This window comes from Indicator indicator, chromosome 20 (genome assembly GCF_027791375.1).
Source record: "Indicator indicator isolate 239-I01 chromosome 20, UM_Iind_1.1, whole genome shotgun sequence".
Taxonomy (NCBI): Eukaryota; Metazoa; Chordata; class Aves; order Piciformes; family Indicatoridae; genus Indicator; species Indicator indicator.
Window position 1 is genome coordinate 14,067,556 of NC_072029.1, and position 21,737 is coordinate 14,089,292.

The window sequence follows — 21,737 nt, forward strand, 5'->3', positions numbered from 1 at the left end:
CTAAATTTGCAAATACAGTACCCAACTGGGAACCCAAATTTAGATGCTTAATTGAGTTAGTGGGGTTTGGAGAGGAAGAATGCAGGGAATTTGGGTTTGTGTTTTCATCTAGGTAATTAGTGAGTAGGAATATGTTTTTGAAGTTTTCAGATATACAGCATCATTAGCAGGCATATAAATGAAGCATAAATACGTCTTCGATTCTGGTGTGGTATTCAAACCATTAGTAAAAAAAAAATGAAGTGAGAAGAAGGGATCATGTGAAAAATAGGCATAATGTCTAAGAAGAAAATAGCAGTTTCTTGTGAGGATGGAATTGGGTGCCAATATTTATCACAGTGTTAAAGGACTTGATCTACATATATTTTTCCAGTTTTTCTAGTACTCTTTTTTTTTATTCAGCTCTGTAGCTTGCCCTTTTACTTTTTAACAAAACTTCCAGAACTGCTTCCCAAAATGTCTCACTTGATGAATTCAGCTGACATAATCCTTGGCATCCGTTTCTATACTGCAGAGCTGTCTGTAATGGGGAGGCTTGGGGGTTGGTTTATTTATTTATTTATTTTTCTGTTTAAGAAATGTTACAACTTATCCCACACTGTGGGGAAAAAAAAAATAAAGGCAGTACTTGGCTAAGAGCTTTAGCCCTCCGTCTTTGGAAATGACATTCTTCCTTTACTTACAGGCTATTTCCTATGTAAGTTTTTATTGTGAAATTTGCCATAAGAAGTACAGAAAGCCAAAATGAGCTTCCAGGCTAATTCATCATTTAAATCTTTATTATTTAGTTTGGCACCTATTTGTATAAACAGAATCTAAAACATGCATAAATTAAATTCCTCTACTCATCAACCACCTAAACCCTCTCTTTCTCAACTAAAACTTCAAACCCAAACCTATTCTAATTCCTTTGAACACAGAACATTTGGCGTGCTCTAATTACAAAAATGATATCACATGTGGATTCATAAAAGATTCATGACCTTGAGTCCTGGCTATAAACATGATCATGGGAAAGAGAAGAAATGGAGATCAAGAAGACAGAGTTCTGAATTTCCCTGCAAAATAAGTGTTTTAGGAACCATGATCTGTGATCCTGGGAAATTCACTTCAGTGTTTCTGCCTTTTCATGTCCTGTCTGTGAACCAGCAATGGTACTTGCTCTGCTGCACAAGTAACGTGAGTACTTTCAGACAGTTGGACAGAAGGAGCTATAGAAATACAGAGATTGTAAGGGAGCAAATGATATTCCTTTTACGGTAATCATCTTCTCCTTTTTGTTGAGATTTATTTAAAGCAAAGTAATTGCAGGGGTGAAACTTCATAGGCATGAATTAGACTTCAGGAAAGTGAGTGAGTAAGGAGGAGGGAATGGAGGTAGTTGTATTTTAAGACCTAGAAGACACCATTAAGCAGCTGATAATCCTTGCAAAGGGATTCTTTATAGAGTGAATTTCTTTATCCTTTGCTATATTTAGAGGGACAGGTAGAGTAAATATTTCATAATAAGCATTCTCTCTTTTTTTTTGTTTACTTTCTTAGCTACATTTCCGTTCAAAAGCATACCTGCTTCCATCATTCCAATTGAAGCAATTTAGCATCACTTGTGTTTTCCAGGATTTCTTCTAGAGCTGAAAACCTGCATCAGTCCACACCAGGTTGTATCCAGCCATTTCATTGGGATTTCATTGAGCACCTTTGGCAGCTGGGGGCTGTAAGAAAAGGGATTAGTAAGTGTTTGCCTGACACACACTGATCCCAGCACCTGCTGATTGGATTGAAGTAATCCTTTTACAAGTTACAAAACTCTATTATCAGAGCATTAAGAAAGGAGGAGGCAGTGATATTCGCTACATCAAGGGTATATTAATTTAGGTAAACAGAACACAGGTTGCCATTTAATGCACTTGTGAATTACAGTCAATCTTGCAAAAAGTTGTATGAGAGTCTAGTCTGGTAGACAATGCCATACACAGCTCATGCAAAGATGATACTTCCCTAGAAACCCAAGGACAATCATCTAAAATCATTTTAGATGGCATACTTAAAGCATGACTGTTTGCTGTGTGCATGCATAGTTGTTTACAATAATCTGTACATCCAAAAATATAAAACTGAAACTATGGAATGTCACTTTTTTTGTTGTTGGTTGGTATCACCATGGAAGTTAATTTATGTGTGAATAATAGAACCTATTTGAAACAATCTAGGGATATTATTCCGCACCAGGCTGAATAGTTGCTTTGTCAAAGAACTGTCTCCCTTTGTTGTTTGGGTTTTTTTTCTCCAGTCTTCCTTTACCACCTACCATATTATGTATGATATTAGTAGTGTTTTATGTAAAATTGCTAGTAAAGCTTCATGGTATTTTTCAGAATTTAATTGAGGAGGCTTCAAAATTACTCCTTTCACTGGTGTAACCAGGTACTGAGAAATACAATTTAAAATTAGATCAAAACGTATTATGGTAGTAATAAGGCCACAACATCGAAGAGGAAAAAAAATTCTTAGCATATTTTATGAAGACAAAGTATAAATTCTCATTAATTTATTTCCTAGATTTGTTGTTCAATTGTAGTTACCTTGGGCAGCTTTTGCTGGTAAGATCAAGACAGCTGGGATGGCATGGGACAAGTTAGAGAAGAGAAAGGAACCTTCAGCCTGAAATGTCTGACTAATCAGGTGACAAAACCCTGTCTCCAGTGAAGTCAGGAGTGTTGTCATTGACAGTAGTGGATGCAGAACTAAAGCAAGATGTAAATTTACTGAGATTTCTTCCAGATGCATATTCTGTGAGATTCTGGCAATGATTTGCCACAATAGAATTTTTGTTTGTGTATGTAAACTCAATGTGACTAGACCAAGAAAGTCACATTTTTCTACAGTTTATGTTGAAAACTTGATTTGCCACATTAGGACTAAAGCTAAGTGCTTGTGACAACAGTTATGGAGAGATGTTTCAGAGATGGAGCTAGTCTTGGTAATAGCTATAGGCTCTGCATTTTACAGGGTGGTTGGATCAGAGCATTGGAAATACCTATGGTGCTTCAATATAGAACTGTGTTGGACAAAACTGATTTTCTTAACACGCTAACTGATTGAAATACTTTAGTTGGTCAACACAGGCATCATCTCTTTATTTAAGGTCTGCTTTGTTAAGGAAGAAAGGTAGGAAAAATATGGGAATAGTTTGGCTCTGCTCCTGTGTTTTCTTGTACACGGAGCACCACTGAGAGCATTCTTCATGGAAACATGTGGTGAGTTCTCAGCCTTTGATCTCTGCAAGAATGCAACCACAACTCAGAGCATCAACCTTCTGTAATCATTAAAGCAACTTATGTTTCTATGAAACAGCATTAGAAAGTGTGAGAAATGCTTAGAAAATGTAGAGAAACGTTGTGGTGCTCTGTGTGGTCTGAATGTGGCTCTGGATTCTAATACTGTCTCTGGGACAGTTCTTCAGTTCTGCCTTATGACTGAAATGTCTCACACAAGAATAATGGATTTTACAACACAGCTCACTTTTCCACATAACATCAATGCATTCTCCTTATCCCCATAACATGTTTGGTAGCAAGATTCTCTTCTCTATATACAAGAGAAAGTATGAACAGGGCTGCAAGTTGTCTTTGCAGGAGAGGACCAGTGGAAGGAAACTCAGGACAATGACATTTAAGGTATATCAGGAGATCTGTCCAAGCAGACAGTATTTGCTTAAATAATAGCATAATCTTGGGATTACAGGATTTGTCTTGATGTGGACTTATTGGTAAGACCAGACCTCTATCTTTTTCAGCAGAGTTTCAGGGGCATTACAGTAACGGTGGTGACAACCTCTATTTATTTTACCTGCTGTGCTGGGACAAGGAAAATCATAACATGTTTGACATGTTAGTAATGAATTTCTTTTGTACCAGGGAAACACTGCAGAATGTCTCATGAAAACATCCTGATTAAGGAGTGGATTTGAGTAGACACACAGTCTCTAAAATATCAGAAGTTCCACTCAATTTAATGTACATCCAAGCAGCTCCCAAGAGAGTGTTTCAAAATCACTAAGCTTCTGTTTAGCAAAGTGGGGATGAGTGTAGGGGCTCTGAAGGACTGTAAATGAAAGATTACTTAACTCTAAGGGAATTGTCTGACTCTTGAATGTTTTAAAACAAGCTTCTTGCTCACTAGCTTGTAAAGCAGATGTTCATATTGTGCTGAGCCTTCCATGGGTCCATTCAAACAGTCAAACACCTTTTCAAGATCTGTCAGGAAGTGCCCTGTGAGTCTGATCCATGTGATGCAGGTGTTGAACCTACATGAAAAGCAGTTTTCTAGTTAAAGTAAAGATCTCAGTGTGTTTCAGTTGGAACATTCATTTCTCTTATGCTCAGGATTCCCTGAAAAAGGAAGGCAAAAGCAAAAAGAATATTCATGTTTAAAGAGATATTAGTTATTTAAAAATTCTTATGCTGTAAAGTGATCAAATTACCTTAGCTGTTTCATATTTGATGATTTAAAAAGAAAGTACTAAAACAAGTTGGACCCACAGGGAGGCTTCTAAGATTCATGGCCCTTTTCCTACAGCTTCATCAATCTCACAATATTTTGCAGAGATTCAGTATTGGCAGGTCTGTGTATCTGCATAAAATGTCCCTGACGCCTGTGGGACATTGGTCCTGGGCATGTCAAAATGCATCAGATTGTGAAACTGTGGTTTAAAATGGGAAGATGCTACAGGCTGGTCCTTGACTGCCTGATCTCTGCCTGCTGCATGCTAAACAGCTTCTCTCAAGACAGGAGTCTTGGCTCAGTGGCATTGTAAGATTTTACTGTTTTTTCCTTTGACATCATAAACATTCCTATGTACCAACTAATCTCTGCTCAGGAGAGGGTTTTTTTTTTAATTATTATTATGTTCAGTATACATATCCAGGCATAAATTTACTAGGAGAAAAGAAAAGGGCCCTTCAGCCTCGTTCCCTTCCCCAGTAGCAATGGCCTTTTGACAAGGACAAGCGAACTATTAGAGGAGGGTTTCCTCCCTTTAACTTGCAGGTTAATGCTGGGAATTTGTTGGCTGACCTGCTCCCCTAACGCATGATGTGGCTGTGCAACTCTCCCAGCTCCCCATCTGTCAGGTCACAGCTCTGTCCACTGTGATACTTTTGCCTTCAATATAGTAAAGAAGCAATCACACAGTAGGTGTTATTATTATATCTAGGCCACTAGTATTTTTCATCTCCTTTACAAACCATTTTTTTAACACAGTGTATGTCTGTGCTTAAAGATGTCCTTTCTGGAAACATCACTTTTTGACTTGCATTTGGTAACAGGGTTTGATTTACAAATCTTGTGTAAAGATGCACACACCAAACAAACTGCACCAAACAAGGCTGTGTTCCAGGGGCTCTTTTATAACTGAAAAACCATTCAAGCTGCAGGAGAGAGCAGTATTCTGCTTTGCTGGTCAGGTAGGAGCATGGTGGAGCGACAGCTTTAACAGATCTCCCATTTGGCAGAAGACAAGCTGCAAGCTTTTTGCACCTTCTGTTAAACCTGCTGAGAGGGCATGAGTGCCTTTCTTCCTTAAAGCATGTTTGGGAAGAACTATTTGACATTAACAGAGACTGTCTATAGAAAGGATTTTCTAAACAATTAATCTACTTTTTAGACTTAGACTTTTCAGTGAACCTTTTCCAGGAGCTTTTTCTAGACAAGTGTTACTACAGATTGGGCATTCCAGCAGGAACCACTTTGACTAATGTTTGTGCCAGAGACACCCACTGCCTTGCTCCCAAACCCTGTCCAAACCTTGAGCTAGTCCTCAAAACAGTCTCTCCCTTTTTTTAATGCTTAAGGATGTTAACTTCAGTCTACTTTGTAAAAGTAATGTGGAGTTTAATTTAAAAATATGAATTTGATACATGTGAGATTATTCTCTTGCTTGCTGAAGGAGAAGACAACAGGCTCTGAAAATTAATTTGGTTGTAGGAATAGGCTTACACTACCGGGTGATAACTTTTTTAATTTTCTTGTTATGTGGAGGGGAAGATTTCTTTCTTTTCCCACTTGTTCCCTTCTGCTCTCTTCCCCTCGTCTGCCTGGATAATTTTCAGGTCCATGGGGTGAAGGAATAGGGTGTTAGTTAAATTCTGGCAAACCTTGGGAGCTGAATTCCTGATCTGTTGCTGTACTGAATCTCTAGCCTTAGGACATCCGCAGAAACTTATGGCCTGCACCAATATACTCTGATGGAGCAGCATTCCTGCCACAGCCAGTTCATTTTTCTTTGGTGATGCTTTTCCTAACGCTGTTAACTTTACTGAATGCCAGGTACGGTCCTTCATAACACACATTAATATTAATTAACAGTGCCTTTTCAGTTCAAGGCTCTCTCTGTGCCATGTGCAGGATGGATTTCTAATGACCAATATTTGAGCCATGACTCTTCAGCCTGGCAATTTTTTTATTTTCTTCAACAGCTGTGTCACTGTTGTGACTTGCATGTGTGCTTAAACTTTTGTTTTAAAGGCCTTCAGTTTTACATGAGCTGTTGTAGTAACTAAGGGGCTTTTGTTTCTTCCTTATTGCCTGATGAAAGAGACATTTGGACTTAGGTTTTCCAGGTACCTGGGGGTTTCAAGCATTTCTCCTCTGTCACACATTCGTGTTCTCATTTTGTGTAGCACAAATAAGCTTCAAGTTAACTTTTCAGTGAACGTATTAGCCATGAGATTGAGTGTATTTTGTCCCTAGAGCTCGAGATGCTGATACTTTCCATCTTGAGATATATCCTTTTAGCTCAGTTTTCAGCATAGCTAAGTCAATGCTTAATACATTATTCTTTTAATTCCAGTCCTACATGGAAGATCATCTGAAAAACAAGAATCGTCTGGAGAAAGAGTGGGAAGCTCTGTGTGCTTACCAGGCTGAACCCAATGCCACCACCATTGCCCAGCAGGAGGAAAACATCCAGAAGAATCGCTCTCAGGCTGTAGTACCATGTATGTACACAGTAATTTGGATGATTGCATTTCAAGCTTTTGATACTTTTCTCAATATCCTTTGCACAGTGGTTTGACAGCTACAGGCAACAGGCAAACAGAATATGGAGCAGCTTAGCTGAGTGCTTGAAAGCTGTAGCTACAACTGTGGGCTGGGTACATGTCCTGTTGTCATATCAGAGACTGTTTTTCTCTTTATAAGAGCATATATGTTACCAAAACGTGCAAATATATTACATAGCACTGCTGCAGCTGTGCTGTCTCTTGAAATTCAATAGCCAGAGTGCTTTTCAATGCTGGAATATACTTTCTGTACAAGAGTGGCATCTGTAGCCATTCAACAGAAAGAAGTTTGGCTTGTGTTTAGACAAGTTGGTATCATGTCCATCCAACAGTAATACCAGCAGTCTATAATCAGAGCTAGATGATCTGTTTATCAGATACTCAGCTGTGCTGAATGAGCCCTTTTAGGCTTCAGTGGATAAGCTTGAAAACTGGCTTCTCTTTCTGCTAGGCTTAGGATAAAAAGAGAACAAGGAGGGGAAAAAAAGCTGCCAGTGTTTATATTCCTCAAATCTGCTCTTTCCTAAAGCAGCCACCTTTCTGAGCTTGAAATGAAGGCAGTGTGTTTTTCCTATGCAAATATATGTATCTCATAGATTACATTAGTAATCTATGTCCACACATTTTATTAAGCAACCAATGAAACAAAACTGGAACTGAAAATATATGCAGTCCACAGCAACAAAAATGTTCTCAGTCAGTGTGCCCACAATCCAGCTGGGAGCTTGGCAAACGTCTATAACTATTTTAATTTTTCCAGTGCCCCGAAAGCATTAATTTTCCATATGAGAGCCTTGAGTAAGTACTATTCCTGCTTTAGAAATTGGGAAATGATAGGTAACACATTAAGTAAATGTCAGAGCCAGATTTAGATTGAAGATTCTTTGGAGGTACATGACAATTTAACTGAGCCATCAGTCCTTGCGCATTTGCTTCAGCAGGGTTTGGCTCTCTTGTTTATGTAGTGGCTCTTTCTGCAATACTTTGCTACATAGGAGAGGAGTGCAGTAGTTTGGTGATATGAATTCCCCTGAGTAAATGTGGTGCTGCTTGAAAGCCTTTTGGGGAAACAGCAAGTTTACTGACATACATGTGTTTAAAAGAGCGCAAGCCTTCTGTGCTCTTTCCCATCCTGAAGAAAATAGCATTTAACCAACATGATAAGAAATTAAAAGTGCTCCATGATAATGTGTATTGATCCAAGTTAATCTTCCAGCTTAAAGCGTTCATTTCAATGTATACTTACAGTCAGACCATCTTGAACTGTTCCAAGTCACTGCTCATGAATTAAGCCAGGTTGTTACTGGTTGCTTGCCTTGGAGACAGCATGGGAGCTACAGGTGTTGCCAGAAATGGGTGCTGGTTACTCAGCCAATGTAGAAAATGTGTCTGCATGATACAATGAGCAATAAGATAAGGACCCTCAAGACTAGATCATTCTAGCTTTGGATCCAGAAGTAGCAGCTGCAGCAGTGGTACGGAGCAGAGGTTTTTTAGCTTGAGTGTCATGCCACATCAGAGAGCTCAACAATTTTGAGAGATAATATATTCTGTCTCTTTTCATCATATTGTACCAAGTGAATGAATCAGTATACTCTGATCAGCCTTCAGCTGACAGTCTCTGCCTTTGCCTTTTCCATGGCAGATTGTTATGCCTGTTCTTCCCATCGTTGAGTCTAGCAGACTGAATCAGTACGACCTGGGAAGGTTTTTGGACACGGATAGGGTGGCTGAAATTTATGGAATTGTTAATTAGAAGTATTCTAGCACACTTAAAATCACTTAGGGCATTTACAAGAGGGAAAGGCTATCTTTTGGCTTTATTACAATGTGGTAAGTTCTATTATATAGAGACTGCTGGAAACTTTCCTTTTTCACTGCACAAAATTATCTGGCCTTAACTTATGAAGTTGCTGTACAGTGGTAAAAAGCTGTCAGGTTAAAACTACTTTGGAAAGTGTGGCATAGAGTTTGGACAATATAAAAATCTTGATAAAGTGATGGTTATTGTGGACTCTAATATTAGACTGAAATGAGAAAGAGTCCAGTTTGTCCACTTTTTTTTTTTTTTATTGTTTGACATTAAAACTATAGCAAAGTCACAGATTTGCTTCATAATAAATGAAGAAGCAAGGCTGATATGCTTTTGATATGCTACAAAGTTGTTATGCTACATTCAGCGTATTCTAACAGAGTAATGCCTTGTTAGCATTTCCTTATTCCTTTCATATTTGTAATCATCTTGGCAAGGCAGAAAAGATTGATAATTCATGTAAAAGATTTCATCTTAGGAAGGCATCAAAGAAGCATTAATATTATGTTGTATTTACTTTGCATTTTCCTTTCCTAACCAGTCTTAAAACAATACCATGTTATTTTTCACTGATTACAATGCTGATGTCATTTCTAGATCAACATTATCTTCAATCGCACGTTTTTAGCATAGCATACTCTTATACCAATCTTTTCTATTTAGAAACAGCTTTTAAAATACTTGATAGCAGATACTTCACAGACTTCAGGCTGATCCATTTTTATCATTTATGCATGGTACTTCAGGACTTGGCTTAGTGGGCATGGTGGTATTGAGTTGATGGTTGGACTTGATGATCTTAGAGGTCTTTTCCAACCCTAATGATTCTATGATTTTGTGATTCACTTTCCCACTTCCTTGTTTCCAGCTTTTGTTTGTTCGTTCTGTTCCTTCAGAAATGTCTGACTAAAAGGAAACTGAAGACAGAGGGAATTAGGCAAGATGTGAATCCTGTTTTACCAAGCTTTCAATCCCCATCTGAAAAACAATAAAACTAATAGGCCTTCTTTAAGTTGCAGGGCCACTTGCATTGTGAGATGGCACAGCACTGTAGTGTCGGTCACTGTTTTAATAATCCAGACGTTTTGCAATCAACTCAGTCTCTTAAATGCAGGAATTCAGTGCTAGTTGAGGTGGTCTAAAGTATTCAAGGTAGTCACACAGAGCTGGTAGGTATAACACAGCCTCCTTAGGGAGGCCCTCCTAGCTGCTAGCCTGAGTGTCCTTAGAGCACTTCAGATATCACTATAAATATTATGTCAAATTCTCTGGACATGATTCTGTGAAAAGGTACATTAAACTGCCTAAATTTAAGTATATCTCCATGTAGCTGTCTCCTTATGAGTCAGGTGTCAAACCAACTGTTACAGCCAGTGAAGAGCTAGTCAGTACAGTGGCATCAAGAGAACTGTGTAATGGCCAAAAGTTGCTGTTTGGATTACAGCGAATTTAATAACTCTAGCGTGCCCTTGCATATAATCTGTGGGAGCTTCAGATGCTGCTTCAATAAGGTACAAGTCTTTAGCTCTTGTGTCGTATGTGTTATCCTTGTGTGAACTCTCATCGACTCTAACATTTCACAGACAGAACATGTTCATGTTTTGCCTACTAAATCAAGCTTCATTAGCGGCAACCTAGTCTACATGAAGATAATCTGTATGTAGACACCAAAGTTTAGGTTTCTTAGTCTGTGAATTGAAGGGGTTTGTGCTGCAAACTCGGGCTAGTACTACCCGCCTTCTTTAGGAAGCCTCTCTCAGCCACACATAGCCATCTATATATTTTACTTTTCTTTCAGCTGTAGCTTGACTGGAGCAATAACAAATGCAAAGTACTTCAGCATTCAGCAGTAGCTATTGTAGCCACATTGCAGTAGCTGGTAACAGCATTTGTCTTTTCTCTCACTTTGCTATTACCATCCCTCTCCTATTTCTTCATTCATCTTTCTTGCTTGCTTTTTAGATTACTCTTGTATATCTTCCTTTTCTGTCATCCCCTTCCTTCATTTCCTGCTTCTCCTGCTTCTCTTTCCTTGCTTCTAACACAATCAATATGCAGTTTACACCAAAAAACCAAAAAGGCTTGTACAGCCGGCATTTTTCCCTTAATTGCTTATAGTTAGCATAACAAACTGGTGTCAGTGGTATTCTTTTTTTCCTTCTTCTTTTCCTGCCTGTTTCTGAAGAGCTATTATGCTAGTTCCTAGAAGCTTTGAGGTGATAACAGGCATAGACAAGCACAATCTGTTCATTGTCAATATGAACACTTTATTCTGCAACTGAAGCACACATGGGTGCAAACTCTTGATGTATTCAGAAAACACATGTACAACCTTTTTTGCACTTTTTTTTTCTTTTGAGAACAAATACAAAGTCTCACCAGCTCTTCATTACCAAAACCTTAGCATGTCTCACCCTCTGATAAACCCTCCAAGCCGTCAGGATAATCATATTGCACGCTAAATCAGAGGTTGTGTTTGCCAAAAAAAAAAACAACCAAACAAACAAACAAAACCCACAACAAACCAAAACCCCAAAACAACCCCAGATCCTCGAGTTACTGATCTGACATTTGACTTTTGTTGGATAGTCACATTGACGTCTCTGTGCTAAATACTGATGAATCACTTTCTACTCTCCCTCATCCATTTGAAAACATTTCACACATTTTCTTTGGTGATCAGTTCAAACACATTTGCTATCCAATGAATGAGGCTTAATCCTGAGTGCTTACTTAGCGTAAGATTCGTGAGAGACTACATATAGTGCACAAAACCTGCATATCTCCTGCGCAGCCAAAAGATTTCAGAGCTGTAGTTCTCCAAGCACTCTATGACAATGCTCATTGTAAAGCTCCCTATAAAAAGTCTTGGGTAGCCCCAAGATCTCAGATGTCACAAGTTCATTTTTATTTCAATTTTTTTTGTGCAGTGGTGGCAAAGTAAGGTGGAACTGAATAATGTTCATGAAAGTGTTCACTTTCTCATCTTCTTCATCCTCCTATTTTGTTGAAACCTTGCCATAGGAAATAATTTTATGTGAATAGTAAAGAATGACCCTTCATTCATTTGTCACGACTTGTTCACCACAATATACTGTGCAGAGTAGGTTTGCTGAGAAGCATAAATTGTGCTGGTTACATATCAGGTACAAAATTGTTTGCGATTCATATGTAAAGACTTGGGCATCTCTTGCACACGTTTTCTGTGTGTGATCTGGTCAGTCTTTCTTTAGTCAGTAGAAAGAAATGGCTGCTTCTCAAGTGCAGTTTAGCCTGTTTGTTTTAGCTAAACCAGGATGACATGATTCATGACATACAAATATTTCTTTTCTCGTAGCAGAAAGTCTAGGTGACCGGAAGAGATGCAGACATCTGTATTGTTCCTGTCTAAATACAGATAAATAAACCCCATCTATTACATATGTCCCAGAGTAAAGAATAGAGTTTGAGGTGTGCCAGCTCTAAACATAATTGAGCACCAGTAAAAATACAAATTAAAAAGTGATGAAAGAATATTGACAATGGGTAAACATGAGTAAGTCTTCTATGTCCAAAGTTGCTGTTTCTTAGTAGTGGTGTCTGAACTAGCTGCCTTCCCAGCAGTGTAAGATATATGTATGTGCCACTTGCACACTTCTAGGTGCAGTTGCTACTGGCACGTTTCCAAGTCGTAACTTCTCCCCATGTCTCTAGTGTAGCACCATACAGCACCAGTCTTTGATCAGGACAGATTAACTTACTGTCCATCTCTCAACGGTGATGTTCCTGCTGTTCATTTTATAGAGATGCCAGATGAACAAGTTGCGTCAGGTTACTTCTTCCATGACCCTGCAAACACAGGAGTGGTTTCTGTAATACTGGGGTTTTTCCCTAGTGATTTGCTTTGTTTAAATCTTAAACTCCCTGAGCAGTAGAGTTTCACCTTTTTCCTATGGGAGGTTGTAGCACATTGTAGTGCATCTCATGAAGACAAGCTTTCTGATACTTTTCTTCTGAGATATCTTAGTGCTTCATTACTGACTCCAGCTGTGATGCTGCAGCTGTAGGGTGGGAGGATATGCTAGGTTGGGAATCAGAAGGAAATACCCTTTCTGATATTTATTGTTTGTCCATCTCTAAACGTACATTAATCTGACTTTGAATTGTTTAACTTAAAATGGTTAGAATACTTGCATAGAATCTTTCTTCTTTTCTTTTCTCCTTTACAGATGATCATTCCAGGATATGTCTGAAAGGTGAAAATAGCCACGACAATTCAGACTACATCAACGCTAGCCCAATTGTAAGTATGGTAAGCTATGAGAAATAATCCACATAGTCAGTCTCTGTTCTTCCTTGTTGTTAGAATATGTTAACTTCACGTACCTCACTGTTCAGGTTCTGTGCAACCTCAGATTCTGAGCACCTCACAGATATATCAGGCTGTCCTTTCAAATGGAAGAGAAGTAAATCTTCTCTTTGTGCATGCAATACCCTTGAAGTTTATGTACTAAGAAAACAAAGTCATTAGTCATTGTTTTACCTTGTAATGCTGTCAGTTTTTCTGTACTTGATATTTAACTTATGGATCATAAAATTCCAATAATACAGCCGTAGTGGAGCTTTTCCTTCTCTGAGGGGGTAAAACTTCCTTGTCCTTTTTTTCTTTGTGCTACTAGCAACAGTCATAGGAGGAATCATTTCTGTGGGCATCAAGTGCTGAGCTCTACAGGCTTCTGAACTACTTCTGCATTAGGAAGTGACATTTCCTCTTATCTTTCTGCCTCCATTGCCCTGCCAATGCATAACTTGGTGGTTTTGTAACTCTTTTGGTTCTTCTCTGAGTTTACTGTTTTGAAAGCAAGAACAAGATCACTTTCCACTTGTGTATTCATTGAAACTGCTAAGTGGGTCGATCCAGTTTTTGCAGCCTACTACTCCAGTACAGCCCAGCTGCCCTTTCTCTCACCTGATGTAAGCTGAATATGAATCCCATCTTGTTTGCAAAAGGTTATAGAGATAGGTCTCTGCTGTTAAGCACAAAACAGGTATAATGGAGCCAGCAGCATTGCCCTGTCATAGCATTTCAATGGAACTGCCATGCTATCCAATTAAAGGGATGAAAAGGCACTATGCCATGCTAGTACTGGAGTCACTTTTGCCCATGGTTCTTATGCACCTTAATTAGGCACTGAAAAGTTGCTATATGGGAACTATGAGAAAGAACTTAGGAGGGAAAATTAGATCTCCTTGCAGTAGGTTGTGTATGCCATTATTGATTCATTTTCCTGGGAATTATCTGTCCTCTACTTTGCGTGACCAACGCAGCTGACACTTTACAACTGCGTGAAATTAGAGGCTGCTTCTTTCCAAAGTTGTTGATGATACTTTTTTTGTCTTAAAAAAACCCACAACTACATAGAACCTGTTCTCTTAACGTTGTTTTTCTTGCTTTCATGGGAGTTCCAAAAGCATCATTTCCTTGAATATATAAAAATGTTTTATTCAAAGAGCTGAAAAATAGACAGAATGATGTTAGCTTTGGCATAGGGTAGAGGCGATACCAAAGCATCTGCACACTTCAGGGATTTCCAGCTGCTGTTTTGGAGGACAGGTGGATGTGTACAGACTAGAACAGGTTTTGGACCACTGTTAAGTATGTCTCTAACTAGACCAATCTCTAGCTGACCCCAGGATTAGGACATCAGAGTAACTTAGCACTTCAAGAAATATGTATCCTGCTTGTAAATTCATGCACTTCATTGCTCTGCCTCTCTTCAGGGCAGATTTGGTGAGTTATGTTTGGTCAAGTCTTAATCTGATAGCAGAAGCTGAGAGGTTTTGTGGCAAGCACAGGAGTGGGAAGTGTTAGCTGGAAGTGAGATACTGTATTCTTTTAAGAGCTTGGTTGTAGTTCACATGACTACAGCATGGTGCAGAAGTAGAATTGCAGCATCTGTAGACAGTGCTGAGCCAGGTTCAGTGCTGGCAGCAGTACAGATGCTGTGTTTTTGCCGAATAACCAGGACAGGCTTTGGAAACCTGCCCAAAAGGCTTTGTGGACCCAGTTTTAACTGGCTGGAGAAGGGGTAAATTCTTGCACGTGTGTATATGCCTGTTGCAATTGTAATTCTGTATTATAGTGTGTTTCCTTAATTGCACTGAAAAGTACAAGATTAAGTAGCGTTGGGGGTGGAGAGAAAGATATTCCATTGACATAACTGGGAAAAGATTTGCTTTGTCAGGATGCCTGAAGACAATGCAGGAAGCAGGGCTCTGTTTCCACAGCTTTAGCTCTCATGGTTTTACAGGGGATTGTAATCTTGCCTTTCCATCCAGTACTTAATAAGGTTATTTTCTTTTGCACAATTACAAGGTACATCTTTTTTTTGTAGCTTTCCTAGGCTCAAGATTTTTGTTTAATGAGACAGGTCACAGGCAAATATTCTTATGGCTGTCTCTGTACCTCTTACAGAAATATTTCTATGCCCAGAGATAAGTGGGTGCCCAAGTGCTTCATTGGATTGGCACAAGCACCCAGTATCTTGCATAGTCATGCAAAATTGCCAAGAGAAACTCCCAAGTTCCTCTTCTTCATGGTAGGAGAGGGACCATACTGTATGGAAAGAAAGTGCCAGAGCCCACACTTGTGTAGATGACCTGCTCTTCCAAGGGAAGACATGCTCCAGGTGTTTTGTGAGTTTGTTTCACTAAGTCAATAGCAATTTCTCTGTTTTGAAAGCAATAAATAAAATGTGTGTTTCTTGAAGTTGATGCAGTGACAGGTTGGTAGGAGAAAATCACTATTTTGCAAGTCCATAGTTTGGAAAGATTCCCTACAAACTGTTTCATTCCAATAAAAATTAAATATCTTCAGGTTAATATAAACATGTTTGTTGATCTGATATAGTTTATGTATAATGAGGTGGAATATAGGAGTGGCAGAGACATTCAGTGTCTGTTCTCATCTCAGAAGCCTACTGGAACATTATCCTGGGCACTTGATTTTGCAGTATTTACTCTTGCTGTGCAGCTCTTAGAGCCTGAACTGGACATACATGAGCTGGACTTCTGCTGTTTATTTGAGATCTTTTCTGTCAGCAGACGCAGATTTAATCCACATCTTCGTAAGTGTGCAGTGGCTGTGGAGTACCAGTAAGATTGCCTTTATTCAGTGTTGGAAAAATCCTACCATTCCTTTCCTTCAGACTGCTGCCATTCAACTTAAATAACCCCAGTAATTATCATGTCAATACAGTGATGCTCCTGGTGCGTTTGCGCCTTGCAGGGCTTAGGTTAGGAGTGAGCATTGTAGTGAGCTGCAAGATGGGCATTAATAGCACAGGATCAGTGCAGTCTGAACTGACTGGAAGAGGCTTTTTTGTCCCTGCACGTGTGAGCTGTCTGGTGGGGAAAGAGTGTAAAATAAAGTAATTATATTTGAGTTTCGTAAAGGAAGGCTTCCAGTCGTGTACATGTCACTGGGCATCGCCAGCTTCTGGGTCAGTGGTCCAGTCTCCAGCTGGGGCTCACTCAACCTTAACTTAAGTCTAAATGAGTGCAGCAGTACACCATTAAAAAAAAAAAAATCTCTTTACTAGACAATGAGCTGGCCACCTGCCCACATGTTTCTTCCTTTTAAAAAATGCTACCCCCCTCAGGACCTCCTTTGCCTCCAATATGTTGTGAAAACTGAGGTTGGATTGGTGGTCTCACCATGGCTGGATGTGGGTAAGGAAAATCAGAAAAGATTTAGTCAAAATCTTTCCCAGAAGTCTTTAATTTCACTGTAGCATGAGGCCAGGCAAAATGAGTCCTCAGGATAAATTTTCAGGGTAAAAGTGAGGTAGAAATCTGTTTCCCTCCTCTCTGAAATAACATAAAGTACTATGATAATAACTCTGCTATCAGCAGCTGAATGAAAGGCTTGCAATTACAGCACAAGAAGACCCTGACTGTGCAGAATAAAACTGTGATAATTACATCTGTCATATTTGTACTTAGTCCTCATTAAATTTCAGGAAAATCATCCAGTAGTAAATAATGTGCAATCTTTGCTTTTAAATCAGAGGTCATGAAAGTAAATGGGAATTCTGTTTTTCCTCATAGGGTGTCTGAGAGAGAAAAAAATCCCATCAACTACATTTAAAAACTCAGTTTGCTTATTATTGAAGACACCAGACTGAGGAATGTCATTAGCATGACAGTTTGTTCAAACACAGCATACAAATTTCATCACCAGGAATACACTCTGAAATTCGTAATAGCATTCACAACCAGATTTACTTCTTTCATTCCATTAGGGGTTTTAAAGGAAGGATTTAAAAATTGTTTTAAATTTTAATTGAAACATGAAAAGGAGGACTAGTCTTCCTTTTTAATTTTAATACTGAGATGAATGTGATTAAAAAGTTCATCTGCATTTGCTGGATAGGCTTTTACAAAAACAAGTATACTTTTACTTTCAGAGACTGTCTATATTCTGTATAATAAATACATGCATGGAAGTAGATTTTATTTGTATTATAAACATATGAAATCTGGAAACTACACAGTAGCTTCAATCCATACAAATTGTTAAGGTGCTAATCAGAGTTCAACTTTCCATCATATTTGGTCTACACCAAATCTCATTCTAATCTTGTATGATTTAGGAATGTTTCAGCTGGACTCAGAAGGTTTAGGTCAAGGTAAATACAGTGCAACTTAGACTACATCTCATCCAGCATATTTCCATGTGGGAAGTAAGGATCTGACAAGTTGAAAGGGAAGGTAAAGGGCAGGAATGAATTGGTGTATCATTTACATGAGATCTCAAAATGGTCATTGGTACCTATTGGCACTTTTGACTTCACTTTACAGTTTTAGAAGACTGCTTAACAAGAATCTGTATGTACCACTTGCTAGTCCAAATGGAAGGAATTCGAGCCTGTACTCCTAGAGTGTTTTGATTTTGCTCTGTTTCATCAGCATGATCAGTGAAACCAGGCAGCAGCATGACCTCTATCTAAAACTCAACCAAAGATTAGTTTTCTTCAGGGAATCCTTGCACAGTCCTAGGACAAAGCAACTGGATAGTAGAACTCATGGAGGAAAACCTGAAAGAGCAGCTTTTATTCTCTGGTAAAGCAAAAGTTAGAACTGTGGTATGATATTAATTTAACAAAGGTGCTACTACTTGTGATACTGTGTTCTTTATATGTTTTCCTCCTTTAAGATATGAAAAGTCAACTTATACTACAAAGCCCTGTAGAAAAACACAATTTGTGCCATTGAAGTTTTTGGCAGTTTTTATTTTCTAACAAGAAATCTGAATGCTCCTCCTTTCTGCTTCCATTTGCTTTTGTTATTGGTAGTGATGGAAATCACAGTCGATTGCTTGGTCGTTTATAGTCATCCTCAATCCTTTTCTTTCCTTAATACAAAATTATAAAAAAATAAATTGGAACAAACTTGTCTTTATTGTGCTGCAGCAGAAAATGAGAGTTCCACCATAGCAGAACAGTTGTAATAATTGTAGCTTTTTCTTTCCAAAAATGGCTGTTCGATCCAGTTCAGCCTTGTGAACTTTGTGCTTTGATGGGGACACAGAGGGAAAAATCTTGTTCTTTTTGACCAATTACTGTCAGGGCGATTTCTGAATGTTGTTCCAATGTAAAATGTTAGCAAATAGTCGATTCTTGGTTTACTGCTTGATAGGATGAAGCCTGCAATTTGCTGTCCTTCTCTGGAGAATACATTTTCTGCTTTATTTTCACAAAGTGAGAAATCTGAAAGATCCTTGAAAGAAGATGATGATTTCTGACATAGAAAAATCTAAAAAAAAAAAAAAAAAAAAAGCCTTTCACTTGATCCTTGATTAGTTAGTTTGGAACCCATTACTGACTTTATTTCTTTGTCCAAACTTCATTCAACTTTGATAGATTAAGATGTCCTTGGTGTTCTTGGTGACCTTGAGAGAATAAAAAGGAACATAACAAAAACAATGAATAACCATCCCTTGCAGTCATCTACTCATGTTAAATTGAATGTGACCAGAATAGTGATTTTCCACACTTTTCCTGAAATACGTGGCCTTTAAAAGAGTATGTATAATAGAAAATTGATGAAACCAGGAGTTTCATGTAATTAGTTTATTCTTTGCTCTTATTTGTGTTCAGTTAAAGATCAGTTAATAGTGTGATAGGGCTTTCTGCCACCTTCTATTTGCTTCAAGCAAGAAGAGTTTCTGTTCATAATTGTTTTCTGTGCAACACAATGTGCTTGGAATGTAATAATTGTAATTGTCTTTTGAATTATTGTTAAACTGCTGATACACTTCACTACTCAATGCTTATTGTAATGTTTGCCACGTTCCAACAGCACCTTTGTGACAGAGCTTGATTAATGCTGAAATGCCAAGATTGGCCTATTCCTGATTTATCAGCTGAATGTTGAGATGTATTTGCTCCATGACAGCGCTATTTGCATCATCCTTGATTTCTTCTGCCTTTGTTTTCTGGCATGTCTACATACAAAAGAATTTAGTTTAAGAAGAAATTCAAAGTAAATTACTATTTTTCTAAAGTTTGGTGTATTCTCTGTCGGTTACATTTCCAAGTCAGGCTCTCATCTGTTAGACAAGTGACATCATTTTCAAGTAGATGCAGTCTACAACTATTTCCACTGGGAATAGTGAGTCCTCCTTGGTGCAGGTCGAATTTTTTCTAAGCCAAGAGTTTTAGTTCCAGCAAAAGAAAACATTTAAGCACATGATTAAATCATATAGATCTCTGTGGGATTCAGAACAACAGAAATTATTTCAACCATAGGAGAAAAACAAATAAACAAACAAACCTTTAAGCCTGACTTTCCTTATTCACACTTGCTGTTGTTTTCAGATGTGTTTAGTTCAATGGCTCAATTCTTACAAAACCAAAACAAAAAGTTCTCCATTTTTCCTGATTTTTTTTTTTTTTTTTTTTTTTTACTAGCACTACTTTCCAAAGAAAGCTACTTTTCCCCTGGTCTCAAAATACCCATGGTAGTAAACGTCCTGCCATCAGAATTGCTTTTGTTAAAAGGCAAAAAAAAGCAAGGTTGAAATTTGTTGTGAGCGATTGCTTGTTGTGAGGAGTTATTTGCTGATATGAGAAGCATCTTAGTGAAGCTCAGAATAAAATGATGGTATTACAGACATCCTAGTCAAGTTTTTTTTGTAACTAAGGGTAGTGAATTAGAAGTAAGATTTTATTCTAAATGGATTTTATGACTTCATTTTACCTGTGTTGTGTTGTCATGGAGAACTTTGATATTAAGTCCAGCTTAATTATACATCAGAAAATTAGAAACATAAAAGTGTTCTTCCTTTTTGCAGCATTCATCATATTGTTGTTCTGTTAGAATAAGTTACATCTGTTCTTTTATGGTTCTTCCCTCTTTTATGTTGCACATAATTATGAGGTGCCTTCTTTTACGCTGACATGTACCATCACTGAAAATTTTGATAGGCTATGAATAAATTCAGTAGATGCCTATTAATGCAAATGTGACTCACATTCATTCTTATTCAGATCTTTACTTATAGAAGAGAATCATATATTGAGAAAAAGTCTGCCTTCAGCTCCATGGATTTGAGTTAACTCTCACCGACTTCAGTGTCACTGAGTCACACCCACACATCTGAAAGTTGAACTGGATCTCTTTATGTTCAAAGTTTTGTTCTGGGCAGTTCAGGGTTAGAATGAGTTTGTTTGTTTTTTAATCCTATCAGTAGATCTTCTTTTTCAGCAGAATGGGTCCTAAGATTTAGAACCGAGAAAACCACCCATCAGTTTGAAAACATTCATTGTAACACACTAATCCTATTTACTCTTGATGGCTTTGTTTCTTAGATTCTTTATTTTTTCTGCTCAGTGAATTTTCTGCTCCTTGAATTAAATGTAATAATTAAGGTCTTTAAGCAGAACTTCCTCTATTGAGGCCAAATCCATGTATTTAGATAAATCAGCTAACCAGAAAAAGCCAGAAACAGAATTTGTTCCCCGTTTTTGCTGGGTTTTAGTTACATGTGCCCTTGACTGGCACGGTGGAAATGGAGAACATATTTAGATGTGTGAAGCATTCTTAAAACTCAGTGTAGAAAATGTTTCAAATGGCTCCTAGGTTGCTACGAAACCACAAGTACTGATCTCAAATAAATGCCTTTGTCAACCACCATGTGTGATCTTACACTGCATTTTGAGGACATAGGACATTGCTCCTCAGTGCTGATACTGATCTAGTAACATTTTGTCTTTTTTTTTTTTTATAAGTTATCTTCTGAACTTATAAATAGAATTAAAATTCTTTGCTTGTCAGTAAAGGATGGAGGGACATGACAGTCCTCTAGGAAGTCCCTTCTTTCTGCCCTCATATACTGTCTGTTTTTATACAGCAAGGGATTTTCTTTACATAAATGAAGTCTGTGTTCTCTTACCTTATTCCAGATGGACCACGACCCTCGAAACCCTGCATATATTGCCACCCAGGGCCCTCTCCCTGCTACCGTTGCTGACTTCTGGCAGGTAAGTAAAATATCTGTTTGCAAACTGAATGTATGTTACAAGTCAAATGCTTTGCTGTGCTTCTAAAAATCTAAAATACAGAAAAATATGTTGTGCATGGGTCACAACAGGCAGAAAATCCTTCATTCAAATGCCTTTTAAAAATCTAGTACATGGATATTCAAGGCATTTATGCATATGACAAACTCTGAGGAAGAACAGTTATCTAGAAATTATATTGAAAATCTCAGGTCAGAGTATTCGTATTTTAGTGCCAGGTTTCTGCAATTAAACAACTTTCAAGGACTGGATGAATTCTTATGATTGTAGCCAGGATTCATTGTCACTTTTCAGATCAAA

The 21,737-nt window shown here is 38.1% G+C and overlaps 1 protein-coding gene across 1 annotated transcript in view; it reads left to right on the forward strand.

Moving 5' to 3' along the window:
- Positions 1 to 21,737, forward strand: part of PTPRN2 (protein tyrosine phosphatase receptor type N2) — a 592,229-nt gene that overhangs the window by 528,703 nt on the left and 41,789 nt on the right. The window contains exons 15-17 of the mRNA XM_054390032.1: positions 6,851 to 6,998; positions 13,083 to 13,156; positions 21,321 to 21,398. Of these exons, the coding sequence (XP_054246007.1) occupies positions 6,851 to 6,998; positions 13,083 to 13,156; positions 21,321 to 21,398 (300 nt within the window). The remainder of the gene's footprint in view (positions 1 to 6,850; positions 6,999 to 13,082; positions 13,157 to 21,320; positions 21,399 to 21,737) is intronic.